The 20082-nt window shown below is 49.0% G+C and overlaps 1 protein-coding gene across 2 annotated transcripts in view; it reads left to right on the forward strand.

The window, feature by feature from the left end:
- The first annotated feature begins 799 nt into the window (after positions 1-799).
- Positions 800-20082, forward strand: part of STK35 (serine/threonine kinase 35) — a 30703-nt gene continuing 11420 nt past the window's right edge. Inside the window, exons 1-2 of one of the 2 annotated variants that reach the window (XM_077831811.1) lie at positions 800-1359; positions 8949-9696. In XM_077831811.1, coding sequence (XP_077687937.1) covers positions 927-1359; positions 8949-9661 — 1146 coding nt within the window. In that variant the 5' untranslated portion in view covers positions 800-926 and the 3' untranslated portion in view covers positions 9662-9696. The remainder of the gene's footprint in view (positions 1360-8948; positions 9697-20082) is intronic. The other variant, XM_077831810.1, reaches the window with a different exon arrangement.

Below are 20082 nucleotides of genomic sequence, written 5' to 3' on the forward strand. Positions count from 1 at the left end.
TCCTACCACTGCCCCCCTTCACAGCCCCATGCCGCCACTGCAGCCCCTGCCAGCCGCGCCCCCGCGCGCTGGAGGGAGGGAGGACGAAGGGCTCCCCTCCCCCAGCCCGGAGCCGGCCGCGGTTACATAAGCGTTACGTAAGCGACTGCTGCGGCCCGGCTCTTAGCCCAGCAGCCGCCGCCGCCACCGCTCAGCCGCATTGTCCGCGCGCAGCGCCCAGACCCCAGCACGGCGGCCGGCGGGGGGGAGGCGCGGCAGCATCAGTAGCCTCTCAGCGCCCCTGCGCCGCCCGGTGTCAGCCCCGCCGCAGCAGCAGCTCCGCCCCGTGCCCCGCAGCGGCCCCGGACCCAGCCGCGCGGGCTTTGCACGGGCAGGGAGGGAGACAGGTAAATGAGTGATTCCTTTCCCCCCCTCCCCCTTGGTGCATAATGGACTCTCCCAACTCCCGGCAGCCAGCTATGGAGTGTTTACACTCCGGGGAACAAACCAATCTAAACGGGGGGGGGAACCCAGACAATGGATTGGGAACTGAGCCAATGGTAACGCTTGGCAAGGCTCGTAATGCCCCAGTAAGATTTTTAATTGGCGTTTGTCGAGCTGCCCGTGGAACCAGCAGCTCCTGTTTTTCCTGGAGGCGTTTTGGGTGGGCGACCCCTTGCTTTCCTCCCTCTCCCCCCAGAATGGTTCGGCCTCACCCTCCTCGGCAGCCGCTATTGGCTCAACCCTTAAAGGGGCAGGCAGGGCGCGCTTTTCTGTCCTCCGACTCAGTCCCACGCCCCCCCCGTCTCAATCCCTGCCTGTCGGGCTTGTGTCGTTCGCAGGCTCCGGTTCCCGGAGGCGGCCTATGCTCCCCGCGCCCCGGGCGCAGGGATGAGGAGTGGGGGCCCCGGGCGGCAGCAGCCAGGGCCCCACGCGGCGGAGCAGCCATGGAAACGGCCGCGGCGGACGGCGGCCGCAGAGGGACACAAAGGCCCGCGGCCGAGCGGAGGCGGCGGCCGGAGCGGGAGCGGGGCCCGGCGCTGAGGGGCCCCATGGAGCCGGCGGCGGGCGGCGGGGCCGGGGCGCCGCGCTACAGCCTGGTGGCGGAGATCGGGCGCGGCTCCTACGGGGTGGTGTACGAGGCCGTGTCGGGCCGCAGCGGCGCCCGCCTGGCCGTCAAGCGGATCCGCTGCGACGCGCCCGAGAACGTGGAGCTGGCGCTGGCCGAGTTCTGGGCCCTGACCAGTCTGCGGCGCCGCCACCCCAACGTGGTGCGCTTCGAGGAGTGCGTGCTGCAGCGCGACGGGCTGGGCCAGCGCATGAGCCACGGCAACAAGCAGAGCCAGCTGTACCTGCGCCTGGTGGAGACCTCCCTGAAAGGTACCCCCCCCGCCCTGGGACCCCCCCTCAGCGACCCCTCTGTAAACCCCCCCCCCATAGCCACAGCCTGCTGTACCTGCGCCTGGTGGAGACCTCCCTGAAAGGTACTGGGACCCCCCCCCGCCCTGGGACCCCTCCTCAGCGACCCCTCTGTAACCCCGCCCTGGGACACCCCCCCTGTAAACACCCCCCCCCAGCGACCCCCCTGTAAATCCCCCCCCATAACCACAGCCAGCTGTACCTGCGCCTGGTGGAGACCTCCCTGAAAGGTAGCGGGACCCCCCCACCCTGGGGCCCCCCCCAACGACCCCACTGTAACCCCCCCCATAGCCACAGCCCGCTGTACCTGCGCCTGGGGGAGACCTCCCTGAAAGGCAGGGGGACCCCACCGCCCTGGGACCTCCCCTCAGCAACTCCCCCGTAAACCCTCCCCCCCCAGTAGCCACAGCCTGCTCTACCGGTGCCTGGCGGAGACGTCCCTGAAAGGTACCGGGACCCCCCCGGTAAACACCCCCCCCCCCCCCGCCTAGCCACAGCCCGCTCTACCTGCGCCTGGTGGAGACCTCCCTGAAAGGTAGCGGGACCCCCCCCGCCCTGGGACACCCCCCCCCCGAGCAACCCCACTGTAACCCCCCCCCCCCCCATAGCCACAGCCTGCTGTACCTGCGCCTGGGGGAGACCTCCCTGAAAGGTACCAGCCCCCCCCCCAGCCCTGGGACTCCCAAACCCCCTTCAGCGACACACACACCCTGTGCAACACCCGCTCAGCGATCGCCACAACCAACTCTGCTTACGCCTAGGGGAGACCTCCCCGAAAGATACCTGGTCCCCCAGAGACCCCTCAGCCCTGGGACTGCGACCCCTCTGTACAGTATCCCTCTCAGCAACAGCCACTGCCTGCTGTACCTATGCCTGGTGGAGATCTCCCTAAAAGATAGCAGGGCCCCCACAGCAACCCCACATGGTGACCTTATAGTCCTGAAACTTTGTATGCCCCCACAGCCCTATCAGATCTCCATACACCCCCACAGCAACATCTGCATCTCCTAAAGCCCTGGGAGCTCATATACACCCCACACAGTGACCCCGAATCACCCCCTTTGCAACAAGCATAGCTAGCTCTACTTGAGCCTGGTGGAGACCTCCCTGAAAGTTACTGGGACCCACCCACAGGACCTGTACACAATCCTGGAACCCTTGTACACCCCTTCCCCTCCCCCCAACCCTCCCCCCCTGAACCCTTCATAATACCACCAATACAGCAACAAGCTATCTCCCCAGCCCCCCACCCCCGGCCTGCTACCTTGTATATATCCTCAGGGGGATCCTCCATAAACCCCTCACACAGCAGAAAGCAGAGACCACTTTACCTGTATCTGGTATAAGATCCCCCTACCCCTGCCACACAACTCCTCCCCCAGCCCCTTTCCCCATACAACTTCAACCAGGGGCCTTCCATAACCCCTGTATTTCCACTCAACTGTAAGGAAGATCTGTTCTACTTGTGGGACCCAGAGGTGTGGCACTATATACCCCCAAGGAAGGAGGGAGGCTCCCATAGCTCTCTCAGGGATTCCTCCTCATAAACCCAGCAACAGGCAGAGTCAACTATGCATGTTCCTCAGGAAGAACTTTCTGAAAGATAATTAGAACCCTAGGCATGGGTACCACCCTTGAGGGCCCTGCCCCTCCTCCAGTGAGACCCACCTCATTTATAATAAGCAGGGCCAACCTTATCTGAGTCTGGAGACCTGGCAGAAAGGTAGTGGGGGCGCCCCTCGGGCCCCTCATTGTACAGTCCCTGTAGTGGAGTCCTTCCCTGGAAACTGAGGAAAGAGGTTCCCCAGGGCAATATTCTCCCCTGAAAGATTCCTGTATGTTCTTCTCTACCCTAGAAACTGCCTCAGGCAGAAGCCATCCCCTCTCCCTCAGACCTTCCCTCATGGCAACAAGTGGAGCCAATTGTATATGAAAGTAAAAGATTCTGCTGAAGGAAGCTGTAAATTGGGGAGACCACCCTGGGACCCCATCCCCTTCCTACCCTGAGGGGGAGACGTGCACTGCATTGCAACAATCAAAGCCAGCATGAACCTGCATTTGGTGAATTTCTCCCTCAAAGCTACTGCACCCCCCTCATCATCCTCATACCTATCCTGTCATCACAGACCTGTGAGTTCTGCTATTCGCTAGGTGAAGACCCCTGTACGCTCCAAAACGCATTGGTTCACCCCCAAAAAACTTCAATAGCTTGCAGCTCAGTTACCTCCAAAGCTATTGTAACTTCTACAATGATATTGTACTGACAGGTGCTTTGAAGTAGGTAAACAACTGGTGGGGGGAGACCTCACCAAAAGCTACTGTACCTCAGTTTCCCCTTCCCCAGTCACCCAAGGCACTGGTGCTTGATTGTGCCCCTCTTGTTCCCCGCCACCAACAGTGTTCTGGCCTCTGAGCCCAGCACTTAGAATCCCTGCTGTGCCATTCTGCATGACCTCAGCTGGGCTATTTACAGGCATGCACAGATGTTGTGCCAACGTGCGGAGGTTCAGGATGTGGGGATTAACTCGTGCGTCTCATTTTGGATGAGTCTCAAGTAACAGACCACTAGACTGTAGGGTTCAAATTCTTTAGCAGAGTGAATGTCATTTATGATCTGAAATTCATTATTCGGCATCTCCGGTTAAAGCAAAATACAGCTGAAGCTGAGCACCGGGCTTGGAGTTCCATTAGTCTCAATTGAAGGATCATTGAGAGGGAAGTACGTATGTCGGCAATGTGCAAAGCCACAGCCTTCATACATACACGTGTTCAGGGCTCATGTTTGACCACGTGCCCTGTCGGCTGTTCTAGCCAATGGTGTCAATGTACATAACTCTCTTATTAGAGAGTGACTGAACCTAGATAGGGCAGTGCTCGCTAGCATGTCGGCTAAGATGCTACGAACTGGCTGTGCAGCTGCCTGGCCTCTGCGCTGTAGTTCTCTAAACACTTCTACAGTGTCCATGATATACAGCCTGCACCCTAGTTACAACACAGCAATGCAAATGCCACCAGCTCACACAGTGTCTGTGGCCATCTCTCTTCAGTGCAGTGTGCTGGCCATATCTTCTGTTTGCCATGTGACTCTTAACAGCTGGTATCGTGAGCTAAGGAGTGTCTTTTAAGATTACATCTAATTGCAACAATGGAGAAAGGGACACCAGTTCGATTAGCTGTTAAATTTGCTCAGTGATTTGACTGAATGAAGTCACTTTGAAATGTTGAGGTTCCAAAAGGTGTTTCAGGGAAATGTCACTGCAGCAATGAAGGGGTTAGTGTACCTTATCCATCCTACACCACCTAGAATGGAGTGCAATGTCACTGAATTCAGTGGGACTTTGTCAGCACTCTTACATCAGAACTTGTCTATCAATTGTCTTTTCTCTTAGTCTCCCTCTGCTGCCTGCTCTGTGTGTAAAAACCTAGAGGCAGAAGAAGACTGTTTCCCAGTAATTTTCTCTATGCAAAGTTCAAAACCTGCTGAGGAAAACTAACTAGAACTCAGTCCTTCCATGCACCCTTCAGAGACAAAAACCAGGGAAGGACCCCAACAATTGAGGGGGGGAGAGGGGAGTGGCCAACAAATCACCCAAAAAAAGCCATAGAGTGCAAATAAAGGGGGGGATCAAGGCTAGAGGAGGAAGAAGGCAAATGCAGGAATAGAAGGGAGACTAGTGTCCCATGTTGCTTTTCCCACTACACCTACTGCAAGGTGCCTGCTCTTTCTGCTGTTTGTGTGTAGCATTCCCGCATAAGTCAGAGTAGGAGGCTAGATCATTAGCAGAATTTAAAATGCCAAATTCCTACCCAAAAGCCATGTTCTATCCTGTGTGTATAGGATTCCTATTAATAGTCTCGGTGTAGCTTATGGTCCCAATTGTGTAGCTCTGCCACACAAACCCTAACCTGGTCCTCACCACATGAGGGCTAACACCCCACCCCCCATGTAACAATCAGCACCCTCTTCAAAACTCAGCTACGTGCAGGCTTCAGACTCACTGTCACAGTGGTGTGAATGTGCACATGCAACCTGAATGTAACATTAGTTGTACCTTTGTGTCTATGGGGCCAGATTCTCTGTTTTGGTTCCAGCTGACTTGCACTGTCTCGATAGCACAAAACTGCTTGAAAGCAGCCCTGAAGGATCAGTAGAGGATTGGCCCTGATGTAGGAGAGGTAGTTGCCATTGCCAGTTCTATGCCACTCACTCCCTGGTGTGTGGGTAAGGGGACATGCCAGAGGGGAGGGCTGAGGAGAGCCTATGGGATCACTGCAACCAGCATAATCCAAAGCATCCTAAGGACTCTCCTAAATTACGCTGAAGGCCATTTTGGTCCCCATCTGGCCCAGGATCAGGGGAGCAGAAAGGTGGCTTGGAGCAGCCTTTTCCCAGCTCTCATCATGCCTATTGTCTAAACTTTTCATTGTTCTTGGTCACTTAATTTCACTTTCGGAAATTCCATTTTAGCTACTACTTTGTCAGATCTTTAAATGGAGGCTCTTTATTTCGACAGCAGAAAGGTGATTTAACAAATTTAAAATAATTTTCTGGGTTATAGAAAAAGTGAATAAATATTGCTCCTGGCATAGACCTGGTAGGTCAGTGTCCCACTCCCAGTTACTAGCACTGTACTTAGCTGCATCCACAGTAGTAGGCCATCTGGACACGAGAGGGCTTGGCTTGTGGAAGTTCAGTGGCCGAGGATGTGCTTCAAAACTCAACAATCCTCTCTTTGCTTTTAAAAACTGAAGGCTTTTTCTTCATTGCTAAGCCAATATTTCAGCTTGTTGGAAACTGACTGGCTCTGTTACTGAGCTTGGCCGCCACCACACAGGTCACACTTATAGAAAGGTGCCCATCAACACCACTAGAATCTGAATGCTTTTGCATTCCCACATGTGCCCTATACCTTGGTACTGCCTGCACTCCTACTTTTGTATGATATGCACACGAGGGGTGTGCCATTACTGTTATAAGCAGAGTTCATACATCCTCAGGCATAGAATACACAACACATAGAACAGCTGTTCAGAGTTATTACCCAAACAGTAAAAAGAAAATTATGCTCAAATAAATTGGTTAGTCTCTAAGGTGCCACAAGTCCTCCTTTTCTTTTTTTTTTTTTTTTTTTTTGCGAATACAGACTAACATGGCTGCTACTCTGAAACCTACCAAAATAGAGTAATTCCTTGCCAGGAATAGCCATCCAACCCAAAATCTTCCTGCAGGGGGCTGGAGCAGCACTGACTGAAGGGTATACACAAACTCTTGTGTCTTAATGAGGTGTTGTGTTTTTTTTAATTAAGTTGAGTTAATAAAGTTATAAATTATAAGTACTCGTAACTGTTTTGACTGACTGCAAACGTTTTTGTTCCCAAGACCAGTAGCTCTGTCTTTGGTTTTCCATTCTGTCATGTCCTTTTCCCACTCTCCCACCAAGGGCGGCTCAGACAGTGGCTGCTGTTTTCCTGTTCTGAGTTTTCATCTCCAGAAACAAATAACCCTTCCTTCCCCAAATAGACTGTTTGTCACCGAGACTCTAACTTGGAGGGATTCCCTCTTTACAGTACTCTTATTCGGGAGCCTTGGTTTGGCCTGCCCAGCAAATGCCACCAGCACACCACCTCCTGATGGCTTGTTTAAAGCAGGGGTTCTCAACCTTTCTCTTTCTAAGCCTCCCCACCCACGCCACCCCCATGCTATAAAAACTCCACAGCCCGCCTGTGCCATAACTGTTTGTCTGCATATAAAAGCCAGGGCCAGCATTGTGGGGTAGGGAGGAGGAGGCAGGGCAATTGCCCAGGGCCCCATACCACAGGTGGTCCCACAAAACTAAATTACTCAGGCTTCAGCCCCAGGTGATAGGGCTTCAGCTTTTTGCCCTGTGCTCCAGTGAGTCTGTTGGTGGCCCTGTTTGGTGGACCCCCTGAAACCTGCTTGCAGCCCCCAAGGGGGCCTTGGGCCCCTTGTTGAGAACTGCTGGTTTAAAGGGTCTCCCTCCCACTCCTCCCTCTGATCTAACTTTCATCATTCACGTAGGACAGGGAGGTACAGCCGGATCCTTCTTTTCTAATTTCCACGGCAGTAGTCATGGTTACAGACTGTTTATGCAAATAACCAATATTTCTCTCCACCTACCCATACCAATCACTGACCATTACAGAGACTGACATTAAAGAGCTGATGACTTGGCCTGTTTGGTGTTCTTTGGCTTTATCAGCCATTGGAAATCCTGGTTTCTTTCCCATGCGGTCTCTAGAGTCTGTGCTAAAACGTTTATTTGCTGGAGGGTGGAGTCATTTAACACATTTTAACTCTTCAGCTCTGCCCATATGTTTTGATAGAAAAAGTAGAGGCAATTGAGTTGAGTACTCTGGGTTTATGATGAAATTTAATTCTCAACATCTTATGAGGAAATACTCCAGTTGCACTAACAGGTTCTGCCTGTATAACCAAGGTCAACTTCCATCTTCTCTCCTGCATCATGTTAGTTCACTACATTCAGGAAGTGCTGTTTGCTAGGAGGTGAACAGTTCAAGATTCCTCCCCTCCCTGCTGGGAATATGGCTGTAGGCACAGATATCATCCCAAATAAGGTCCAGTGGTAATCAGTAGTCTTTGTACTCGTATAACTATATCTACACGAGGGCTTTTACCAATATACACCTATGTTAGCAAAAAATCATACCCCTTACCAATAGAAACAATGAGGAGTCCAGTGGCACCTTAAAGACTTAACAGATTTATTTGGGCATAAGCTTTCATGGGTAAAAAAGGGATCTGAAGAATTGGGTTTTTACCCACAAAAGCCTGTGCCCAAATAAATCTGTTAGTCTTTAAGGTGCCAGCAGACTCCTTTTTGTTCTTGTGGATACAGACTAACGCAGCTACCCCTCTGATACTTACCAATGGAGTTATGCCAGTAAAACTTAGAGTAGGCCAGCCCTTAGTGGCTCCCGTCACCACAGCGGAGGAAACACTATAGGAGAGCAAGCTCGATTCTCTTCTGATTCCTACATCATTAGCAAGGCTGAGAATTCTAACTGCAGAATCTCACTGGTGGTAAATGCAGAAACTGAAAAACATAGCTTGGTTTTCAGATTCCAGGTGGAGTGTGCAGGACTGATAGTAAAACTGTTCACTTGCAATCTGAGCTCCGTAGAAACTAAAGAGGGTGGGTTCATGTTTACCTCCTCTCAGTGCCATTTGTAGAACAACTTTTAAGCAAACCGTCCTTTAAGCTGGTGTCTAGGGTATGGTTGTGACTGTGATAGGAAGTGAAAAATATTCTATAGCCCCCACATTCCACAGGGCCCCAAAGCAGTTAAACTGTAGAGATGAGGGTGTCAGTCAGCCAGTCTGCAGCCTTCTGCATAACTTACAAATGACACACTTAGCAGCAGTGATCACCAGCATGTTCTCGTGAGGGCGGCTCTGGCTAGACTCCTCAGGACTTTCCGCTGCATTTAAAACAGAACGGTCTTACCATGGCTAACCTCTTGCTGTGTCTGCCATTACCATGCCTCTGTCTTTCTTTCTTTTTTGTAAGGTGAGAGGATCTTGGGCTATGCCGAGGAGCCCTGTTATCTCTGGTTCGTCATGGAGTTCTGCGAAGGGGGAGATCTGAATCAGTACGTGCTCTCGCGGCGACCAGACCCGGCCACTAACAAGAGTTTCATGCTACAGCTAACCAGCGCAATTGCCTTCCTGCACAAGAACCATATTGTGCACAGGGACCTGAAGCCAGACAACATCTTGATCACCGAGAAGTCTGGCACCCCGGTTCTCAAGGTGGCAGACTTTGGACTCAGCAAGGTCTGTGCTGGGCTGACGGCTCGGGGCAAGGAAGGTGGGAATGATAACAAAAATGTGAATGTGAACAAGTACTGGCTGTCTTCAGCCTGCGGCTCTGACTTCTACATGGCCCCTGAGGTCTGGGAGGGACACTACACTGCCAAGGCAGACATCTTTGCCCTGGGCATCATCATCTGGGCCATGATTGAGAGGATAACTTTCATCGATGCAGAGACCAAGAAGGAGCTACTGGGGACCTACATCAAGCAGGGCACAGAGATTGTGCCCGTTGGGGAAGCACTGCTAGAAAACCCAAAGATGGAGTTGCATATCCCCCAGAAACGCAGGACTTCCATGTCTGAGGGGATCAAGCAACTCTTGAAAGACATGTTAGCTGCTAACCCACAGGATCGACCTGATGCCTTTGAGCTTGAAACCAGAATGGACCAGGTTACATGTGCTGCTTAAATTCAGGGCAAAGCATTAGTGCATTTTGCAATTGGGTAAGTGTTCTGCAGTTTTTCTGCAACTCTTTTCTTCACCTGTTGCACCATCCCACTTATTGGCTGTACTGTGTAATGGCACAGTGGAGCCTTTTGTATTCTTAGCTATTTATCCACTGACTCATGTAAGGACTACTTCCTGAGGCTTTCATCCACCTTTATTTAAATAAAATCATAAAAGGAGATGGAAAACAGAACTAGCAGCATCCCTGTCTAATGTTCTCCAAACCCTATATTGGAAACAGTGTCTAATACAAGAGGACCCCTACCTCACTCACTCACTGACCGAGCTGGCTAGTGTATTCTATAGTTAAGGTTACTAGAACCACTGTGATGAGAAACAAACCAAAATTTATGAGATCTTACTTTTGTGTGCTCGTCCCCACACCATCAGTCACCTGAGCAGAGTAAGGTCTCTAGGCAACTCATCCCTGCCTGGAGACCTTACTCTGCTCAGGTGAGTGATGTGGTGAGGCAAGGGACCACTCAAACAATTAGGACAAAAACTTTCCTGCTGGCTCATTCTCTGCGCACTAACCAACTAGAGGGAGGGATCCTGCAGGGAAAGAATAGTATGCTAACGTGATCCTTGTATCATGTGTACACATGAGGGGGCAGAAGGCTTCATTGGCTGCCCTTGTCGATAACTAGAGTGCGTCCCTTTGCAGCCTTACTGTTCTCTTAATTGTGGGTTTTGCATGTAATATAGCAATTTTCTTCTGTTTGTACACAAATGAAGCTCATCACTATGCTCAGAGGCCTTCCCATGATAAGGTGCCATATTCCACTCACTAGCTATCTTTTGGATGCAATACAGTTTTGCTCAGCTACTTCATCCTTTCCACATCAAAGGACCTCCTCTACTTAATGGTTGCAATCAGGCTGAGCCTAGTTTAGGCAACCCTGAAGCTGGAACATTGGACATCCGATCTCCTGGGCTCTGCATACCCATTCCCACCCCAATATAATGTACTGGACTGATAACACCCTTATTGAATTTGAAGAGCTAAAACAGCTGTGCACACTGCTTAGGCATATACTGGGTAAAGTGGCAGGTGAGTTTTCAGCATGCACAATCCTGCTTCATCTAGAAAGAATGTAATTGGTCGTGTTTCAGTTTTACTTCCCAGTACTAAATAAGGGAATTCCTTATAGCATGAAATATACTCGTGCAATGCCAGACACATGTTCCTGTATTTGGCACAGTTGGGCGATATAAGCCTTCACAGGCAGAACGTTTACAGAATTGTTGTATTTTAACAGATTGCTCCCAGCTCATTTAAATGGAACCTCTTTCCTTCTAAGCTCAGTTCCCTAAACCACACCTAGGAACTCCAAAATTCAAGGAGGAAGCAAAGCTCTCATAGTTTGCCCTTGCCACTGCTGTATTCAGAACCTAAAGGACTCCAGTAGCCAAAAGCCTTGACTGTCAGAGCGTAGAACTAGGGAATGGGGTTACATTGAGGTGGTGTCCTCAGTACCTGGGAAGTATTTATTTGTGGCAAAGCCACTTAGAAACAAAAGCAGTTACTAGGGACTCCCCAAGCCAAAGAACTGGGATGAAACTGGAAAATTGCAGATCTGGGAGATGAAAGTAAAACTGGCCTTTGGAGAATCTTGGTCTTTCAAAAACTCCTGCAGTGTTCTCTGTATAATGCTGATCAGGAATGATCTGTGACACTTCATTAGTGGAAAAATGACTAAACTGGAACTTAGGCACCTGTTCTGCTTGCTGTGGTCAGGAGACTGAGGAGCTCATACTCAAATTAAATATTAAAGGAAATTACAAATTGGAGCTGCCTTGGCACGTCACTATTTTCCTCCTTCACGGTGAAGTTGTGCAACATGTGTTAAGATCAACCCGTAGACTAGAGACATGCCTCTGCAGTAATATGCATGTACAACAGGATGAGTTAAGGGCACTTTGGCAGCCCTGGCTCCTAATTTCCTCGCTGCTGTTGATTTGCCTTGACCTAAAGTGAGCATTCTGAAGATTATGTAATAAAGATGTGCTCTCCCTCCCCTTTCTCTAGACACCAGTTTGGAATGTGCCCAGACAAGTACGTTATTTGGGGCATTTCTTACCAGCGTCAATCAGCAGCTGGTTTTCTCAGCTGAAGAGCTGCTGTGATTGAATTAAGATTTTTATTTTTTTGGTAAGAATCTGACTTAACCCAGGAAAGCAAAGACACCCTTAGTTGAGACTTTGTTCTAGATACTCTCCCTCTAATGCCATGTATGTGATAAAAGGTACATCACAGTGAGTGACTGAATGGTGGGGCTGCATTAGTGCACAGGATGGTGGATCATTGGCTGTGTATAATGCAGGTTCCTGATGAGGTTGAGGTAGGGAGTTAAGAATGAATGAGCAGAATTGTGAACCCTTGAAATGGACTTTAGTGATAACTGATCCTTACCTGTTCTGACTAGATGCTACTAGAATAGCATACTTCACCTTTTGGTTTTAAGGGAAGAGGTGGATGTTTTCCTCCCGTGGGGGTTGGGGATACGCTATTTTTAAAGCACCTGGCATCATGCATCTCCCGCGTGGTCCATGTTTTGCCTCTGCTGTTGCCATCTGTGATCACTCATGCTCTGCTAACACGATGCTGCTGAGTTACGTAACAAGCCAGTGCCCTCTGGGGAAAATCCATTCTGCACATATCTGCAGAATAGTAAATGCAGGAATAATAAACAGAGAGGACAGTCCTACCCTGCAGCGGTTTACTTAAAACTCTAGCTGCCTGTTCAGATTCTCCCCTTCCCTATCCATGGATGGAGCCAGCAATTAGTCTTCACCAAATGTTTCCTTTAGTGACCCAGCCACAGTGGAAGTGGTTACCACTCATATAACTAAACTGAATGTGCCATCGTGGCTATGCTTTGCTTGTCCCCAGTAGCTGAGCTGAGTGCCGGCCATATGTTCATTGTAGACTTGGCGATTCTTTTGCATGATGGGGAAGTATTTCTCTGGTTCCTTCACTGTGCAGCAGTGCTCTTACATGCATGGCTTTTTAAACAGCATTCACACCTTCAAATCCACAATAGGTCCCTTACGCTAAAGCTCAGCAACAATGAAACATTCCCAACTCTTAAGTCTGAAACTGCCTGAGAAGCTTTAAATGAACTTAAATCAGTGCCTGAGGTCAGCATTAATGCCCCAGCAGTTGAGCATTTAACCACAAATCACTTCCCACAGCAAGTGTAACTTTGACCCTTATGAACCTTGTATCTTGAATTGCTGTATGTGCCATTCAGAACAGGCCTCTCATTTCTGTTTGAAGAGTTAAATGGCAAGAGACTTCAGACTGTAATTTAACTAAAGTTCATGTCCTAGCTTAGACACCACGCAATGCTGCCAGCCAGAGCTTGCCCACACTGGCCCCTTCTGGCTTCTCAAGGTCCAAGGGGGCTCGTGTCTCTACACTGATGCTACAGATATTGCAGATCTGCCACTCAGCAGATTTTATATTTAACCAATATTTAGGGTTTTGTGGGGGAAAGTGTTCCTGCTGTTCTGCTGCTGAAGCCAGCTGGAACCCGTGAAGGTGACCTTCCTACTGGTTTTACCAGCCTGGCTGAGTACCCCAGAGCTGTCTGTCCCACATGGTTACTCAGACTGTCCTAGCTGTTGCTCCTGACTCCATGCACACGGACTTTCTGTGTAAGAGTAAAAAGAAAAGGAGGACTTGTGGCATCTTAGAGACTAACACATTTATTTGAGCATAAGCTTTTGTGAGCTACAGCTCACTTCATCGGATGCATTCAGTGGAAAATACAGTGAGGAGATTTATATACATAGAGAACATGAAACAATGGGTGTTACCATACACACTGTAAAGAGAGTGATCACTTAAGGTAAGGCTATTACCAGCGGGGGGGGGGGGGTTGTGAGGGAGAACCTTTTGTAGTGATAATCAAGGTGGGCCATTTCCAGCAGTTGACAAGAACATCTGAGGAACAGTGGGGGGTGGAGGGGGGGAATAAACATGGGGAAATAGTTTTACTTTGTGTAATAACCCATCCACTCCCAGTCTCTATTCAAGCCTAAGTTAATTGTATCCAGTTTGCAAATGAATTCCAATTCAGCAGTCTCTTGTTGGAGTCTGTTTTTGAAGTTTTTTTGTTGAAGAATTGCAACTTTTAGGTCTGTAATTGAGTGACCAAAGAGATTGAAGTCTTCTCCAACTGGTTTTTGAATGTTTTGAATGTTCCAACTGCTGGAAATAGCCCACCTTGATTATCACTACAAAAGGTTTCTCGCCCCCCACTCTCCTGCTGGTAATAGCTCACCTCAAGTGATCACTCTCTTTACAGTGTGTATGGTAACACCCATTGTTTCATGTTCTCTATGTATATAAATCTCCCCACTGTATTTTCAACTGAATGCATCCGATGAAGTGAGCTGTAGCTTGCGAAAGCTTATGCGCAAATAAATCTGTTAGTCTCTAAGGTGCCACAAGTATTCCTTTTCTTTTTGCGAATACAGACTAACACGGCTGCTACTCTGAAACCTGTCTGTAAGAGTAGAAGGCATTTCCTGCAATGTTTGTGTGCATATTTCACTGAAATAAACAGAATTTTTTTTTTCTCCTCCTTATTTGAGTAGACATAAGGGGTAAGGCTTTCACAGGACCCCAGCTTCTGGAGGGTGCTGTCACTGTTCCTAAGGTCTTATACACAATCTATACAATCTTTCCCTTTCTAGGTATGTGATACAGAAGTTATTCTAGTACAACCAGAAACTGAGCTGTTTGATCTGGGTGGGTGACCTCAGGTTAATCCCTTGATTCCTGTAGGTGTTTAGCATGGTTACTGCACTTGCATTACACATTAGCAGGTACTTAACCTCTCCATGCCTCAAGGGGGAGGCTGACTGTAAGCATGAAAGTAGTTGGATAATATCACTTGTAAGTAACTGTCAGCATTAATGTGCATTCCATCTTGTGGGTCTGATTCTGCCATGTTACTTGGTGCAGAGCAACACTAAAGGGGCAGAAGCAGGCCAGGCAGTTTCTTTGTGGCTAGAGACACATAGGATTTCCTTCCTTGTTCACTCTGCAGTTATCATCCTGTTCTGTATTTCGGTGAAAGCATGTACTGCTTGATCACAGACAGTGGCATCAGTTCCCCCTTTTCCCAGCTGTGCACTGCATTCTAGTGTTGTGGCCACTGTGGAATATGTACGCAGCGAACTTCCCTCTCCCTGTGTTAACTGTGGCAGCAAACCATCCCTTATGGTTACAGGTTAGGCAAGTTACTTATATTTGGACATCAATATAGTATTGGATGTAGTTAAATATCTATACAGCCAGGAACCTAGGGCACTCTGGCAGGGATGAGTTGCCAAGAGACATTACTCTGATCAGGTGAGTGATGGTGTGGGGACGAGCACACACAAGAAAGATCTCATAGATTTTGGTTTGTGTCTCATCACAGTGGTTCTAGTAACCTTAACTATAGAAATAAGCAGATACTAAGAGGAGTAAAGGCAAGATCTTTCCTGTGCTGTTCTGATAGTTCAGGCTTTGGTCCCCCTAGAGTGATCTTGCATAACTTACCTTTCAAAAGCTATATAACATCCTGATTAATGCTCTCCCGAAACTGCTTCAAGAGCTGTTCTTCTTTGAGAATGGAAAGTGTTATTTTAAAACAGTTGAAGTGTGATCGGAGGGCTGTACAGAGCTGTTAGCACTGGGTATTCCTCAACTACCGCATGCCCAGAAAGTTTAAGGTTGCCAGGTGGTGCCTTGAGCCCTTCCAGAAGGGGGTAGTGGCGAAACTTAAACCTCTGAAAACAGGAAATATAGAGCTAAAAAAAAACACCTATACAATCTTAACCTTGTCCTCTTTGAGTGCTGCCGTAATATTCCCGTAACACACATGCTGATGCCCTGCCCCTGCAGCTAGGGTAGAACACTCAGGGAATAGGCCACGTGAGTAGTATAGGACTAAGTCCAACACCTTCCCTTTGCTACAGCAAAACTTGTTTAGCTGACATGTACTAACCAAGAGCTGCCTACACCCCACTCACCGTGCTTGCACCACAGAAACCACCACATTTTACAAGCCCTTCGCCCTCATGGACCGCAATCCATCCAACATTATGCTTTCACTTACCAGTCATTAAACCCCAGTTCACTCCTATTCCCCCTCGCTGCTGACAATCCCCATGGCAAGAGACCCTGTGCAGCACTGAAATGAGGCATATTGCATCCCTAAAGATATGCATATACCTCTGTCCTTGGATCACACACATGGTGAGGAGGGAGTGGATCTCAGACTCCCTAGATCATCCCATCACAATCACAGCTTTGTGAAGCTGCTCTAGCTAATCCCTCCACCATTCAGTAGGGCTATATCTAGCACAGCGAATGCAACAGAAGTGCATGCAGATAACTCCCAGTGGCTGTTGCCAACTCCAGAGGAGCAGAGTTAAGGTTGCAGTGCTGTGTATCTTAACTGTTTATCCTGGTTTTCAGAGGTCTTTGTGTAGCCCCTCTCCACATTAGGGAAGGGCATGAGGCACCATGGGGTAACCTGAACCCTGGGTTAAACTCTTGGTCATTTAATTATTCTTTTAAAAAAGTTTCTCCGCACCCAGCTCTTCTCCCTGCGCTGCCTCAAGCTCCTCCGCTATTATTAGCTTGGCCACAGAACGCACTGCCTGGGTGTTGGTACGTTCACTGTCTCTATCATCTGCAGTGTCTGCCTGTCCAGCACAGCCTGCTCCGTCTTCCTCAGCTGTCCTCCCGAAGGAGGGGCAGGCATCAGCATGGGACCCACACATTAAGGAGCTAGGGAGAGGAAGCAGGAATTGTGCTGGGAATAGCATGGAGTTAAGGGGGACATCTTTTGAAGGGAAGGATAGAAATTGGAGGAGGGCCATAAAGAAAGCTTGGTCTAGTGGTTAGGAGCTGGGACATGGGAGACCTGGGTTCAATTCCCTGCTCTGCAACAGACTTCCTGTATGACCACAGACCACATCTAGTCTCTGGCTTTCAGTTCTCCATCTGTAAAACTGAGGAAGAACAACAACACTGGCCTAAGGTGTATTGAGGATAAATACGGTAATGACTGTGAGGTGTTACAGTGATAGGGGCCATGCAAGTACCTATAATTGGAGCTTTTGGGGGTGGTCTGCTGGAGCCCCCCACATAGTTCTGACCCTCCCTCCTTTCCAGCCCACTCTTGCCTGCACTGTTCCAGCACCCAGGATGACTGGGCCCAGGGCCTCCCACCTCCCAGTTGGGTGTCCTAACTACTGGACTGCAGTTATTCCCTCTCTCTGGCTCACTCACTATCATAGTCCAGAGACAGTCATTCCCATTCTCTCTCTCTAGTCCAGGGGTTAGGGCACCCACATGGGAGGAGGGAAACCCTGGGCCCAGTCCCCCTGCTCTAACCACTCATTATCTACCTAGAGTGCAATAGCTTCTACAGGAGAGATTGGGGGAGCCCCGCATCAGAATATCCCATAGCTCAAGGGCTAGAGAACTCTCCTGAGGGGTGGGAGACTCTTGTTCTTTCTGAAGTGAGCCTGACTCTGACCACCTCTTCATCCAGCTGGCTTTCAAAGGGGAGCTAATCTGGTAGATGGCCTCTGAGTACGTGACTTAGGCAGTTGAATGCCTGTCATCTTGTAATTCATGCATCACTCTGTGGCTTAGGCTGGAGATAGGCGTCCAGTCACCTAGAGGGAGGCAGCAGTGCGTGTGCTTAGAGGCAGAAACACAGGTGCTTAGGGAAATTTTACTTGGAAAAAGTTAGGTGCCTGAGTGCGTTTAGGCAGCTACAGGATCATTGTTTCATCCTCCTTATCAGTCCTGGCACTCTCCTTTAATAATGCTGCAGGTGGAAGAGCAGCCATGGATCCAGCAATCATTCTCACAGCTGCACAGAATATGTAATTAATCTTTCAGAAAGTAGTTAGAGGCCCTTCTAAATTAGCTGAATTACTCAGGACGCATTGCACACAATATTAAACCCCCTTGACAGGTAGATAGTAGCACGATGCCCGCTGATCATTCACAGCCTTCTGCCAGGGCAAGGTTCACACTTACAGCATGCATGGATGTCTCAGGTTCATTGTCCACAGCAGATCCCCTTGAACCACAGTCACTGTAACACCTCACAGTCATTAACGTATTTATCCTCAATACTCCTCAGGCCAGTGTTGTTGTTTTCCTCAGTTTTATAGATGGAGAACTGAAAGCCAGAGACTAGATGTGGTCTATGGTCATGACCCCAAAACTTGGACCACTGAGGCTATCTGCACCCTTCTGAGGTGCAGCAAATTTCAAGGCAAGCCACATAGATCTGTGGATTTTACAGCTTTGAGAGTCTACTTTTAAACAAGTGTTGTTCAGCCATAGCAGTAGCAGAGCTAGCATTCCACTCTAATCAGGAGGGCTCCTATTGGCGCTCAGGTGGAGCTCCTAGCCTTTGACTAGCAAAGCAGTGAGAGGGGCTAGGTGAGGGAATGAGCCAGTGGAGGAGCTGCTATGGCTGTTGTTAACATAATTACAAACAAATGTGAGGAGTGGTCTGACTGAAAAGAACACTGTGCAGGCAGGAGCATGTGGAATAGTGGGCAGGTAATGATTTGTTGGGATTTCAGTGCCCAGCAGAGGTTCTCTGTCACTGAAACTGACTTATTCCAGCAGACTAGACCACTCCTTACACTACCTCAGCTGTCAGCCTCTAATTCTCATCTTCATTCTGAGAAAGGAGTGGAGAGGTTCACTTCTCCCCTGGAGTTTGTCCGTTGAGGGTCTTGACCATTTTCTGGGGACTCGTTGCCTGTTCACCAATCACATTAGGATGAAGGGAGGTGGCTGTTTTTCTCCTGCCTCACAACATGCCATCCATGGACACCCATTGATCATTTCTATGCAGAGTTGCTCAGAGACACCTTTAATCTCCTCTTTGATTTTCTGCTCCTCAGTCCCGCTGTCTTGTGCCAAGTATGGACTGGGATACCATTTCTGTGGGTCTATCCATGGAGAACTCCTGCAACATTTCTCTTGTGTCTGTCTTCATATGCTTTTTTTGCTCCCAGTTTGCAATTCTTGGCATAGAAATTTGGTGTCTATACACTGACCAGCATCTCTCAGCCAGAAATTCACCCGCTCTCTCGACCTTACTGTAGTCCTTTCCATAAGATCAGTAGCCCCTATCTGTTCTCTGATCCTCTAATTATAGCAGTCACAGCTGAGCCCCATTCTCTTTAGAGGCTAATTGTAGCTGTGTGGATCTAGTTTCAGAGGCACTCTCAGAGAGTTGGTAAAGAAAGTAAGGCCTAAGAGGTAGTTGCTAATTACCATGTACTCCAACAGCTGTGTTCTGCTCAGGGTTTCCTTCAGCTAATTGAGAGTTCCAATGGGTCTCTGTCCTAATGAACACAGTTTACTGAACTAGGTGCTGAAACAGACTAACCCAAACGCACACCACCATTGGGGAAATGCCTCTTGAGGGCCAAATGCATGGGAAGGGAGGGGGAGGGATCTCACAAACAAGCTTCTTGCTTTAAAACAAAAGGTCTGTTCTCATCTATCATCCCCTCATGTTCAAAACTAAATTGCTTAGGTCTTGATCCCTCTACCGTGAGGAACACAATCTTCGGGTCTCCTGTGGTACCCTTGCATACTCTGCAGCTCTCCAGCTGCAACAGAAATGAGGACACTTAACAGTGACTGGCATTCTAGTAGCTGAGATCTCTAGACACTTCCAGTCTCTTAATAAAGGTGGCTTGCTAGTCATCAACAACAAACTGAGCTGGAGAGGAAGAAAGGAAGGATTATATTCCCACTGTCCCTTTAGGAAAGAAGCAGTTTAATGACTGTCTTTGAGGACAGGAGACTGGTACATCTACACTACAGTGACACAGCTGCAGCTTCACCGCTGTAGTGTGCACACTTACTACAGCAACAGAAGGGGTTTTTCTGTCACCATAGTATTTCCACCCCTTGAGAAGCCGTAGCTAGGTAGATGGAAGAATTCCTCGGTTGACCTACAGATGTCTGTGTTGGTGCTTAGGCTTGCTTAACTATGTAGCTAAACCCGTAGACCAGGCTTCTGAAAGCAAACAAGCAAGTACTATCTCCAGAGCTGAAGGTCCAGCCACAATGCAAGGCAAAATGGAACTGGTTTCCCCTACAATGCTGTCTCACCAGCTTCTTGACCTTCAGGGAGCACCCTTTCAGAGGGATTGGGGGTTGTGGCCAGAGAACAGGAGACTACTGGTTTTTCCTTACTCCTCCCATCTACCTTCCATTCCCTCAGGAGAGAGCTTTAGAATTTTTACAGTTGGGTGAGGGGTTATAATCGGCCAGTCAAACCAGGATTAGCAAACAGCACCTTGCATATCAGGATTACAAACACCTA

This window comes from Eretmochelys imbricata, chromosome 13 (assembly GCF_965152235.1).
Source record: "Eretmochelys imbricata isolate rEreImb1 chromosome 13, rEreImb1.hap1, whole genome shotgun sequence".
NCBI classification, from domain to species: Eukaryota; Metazoa; Chordata; order Testudines; family Cheloniidae; genus Eretmochelys; species Eretmochelys imbricata.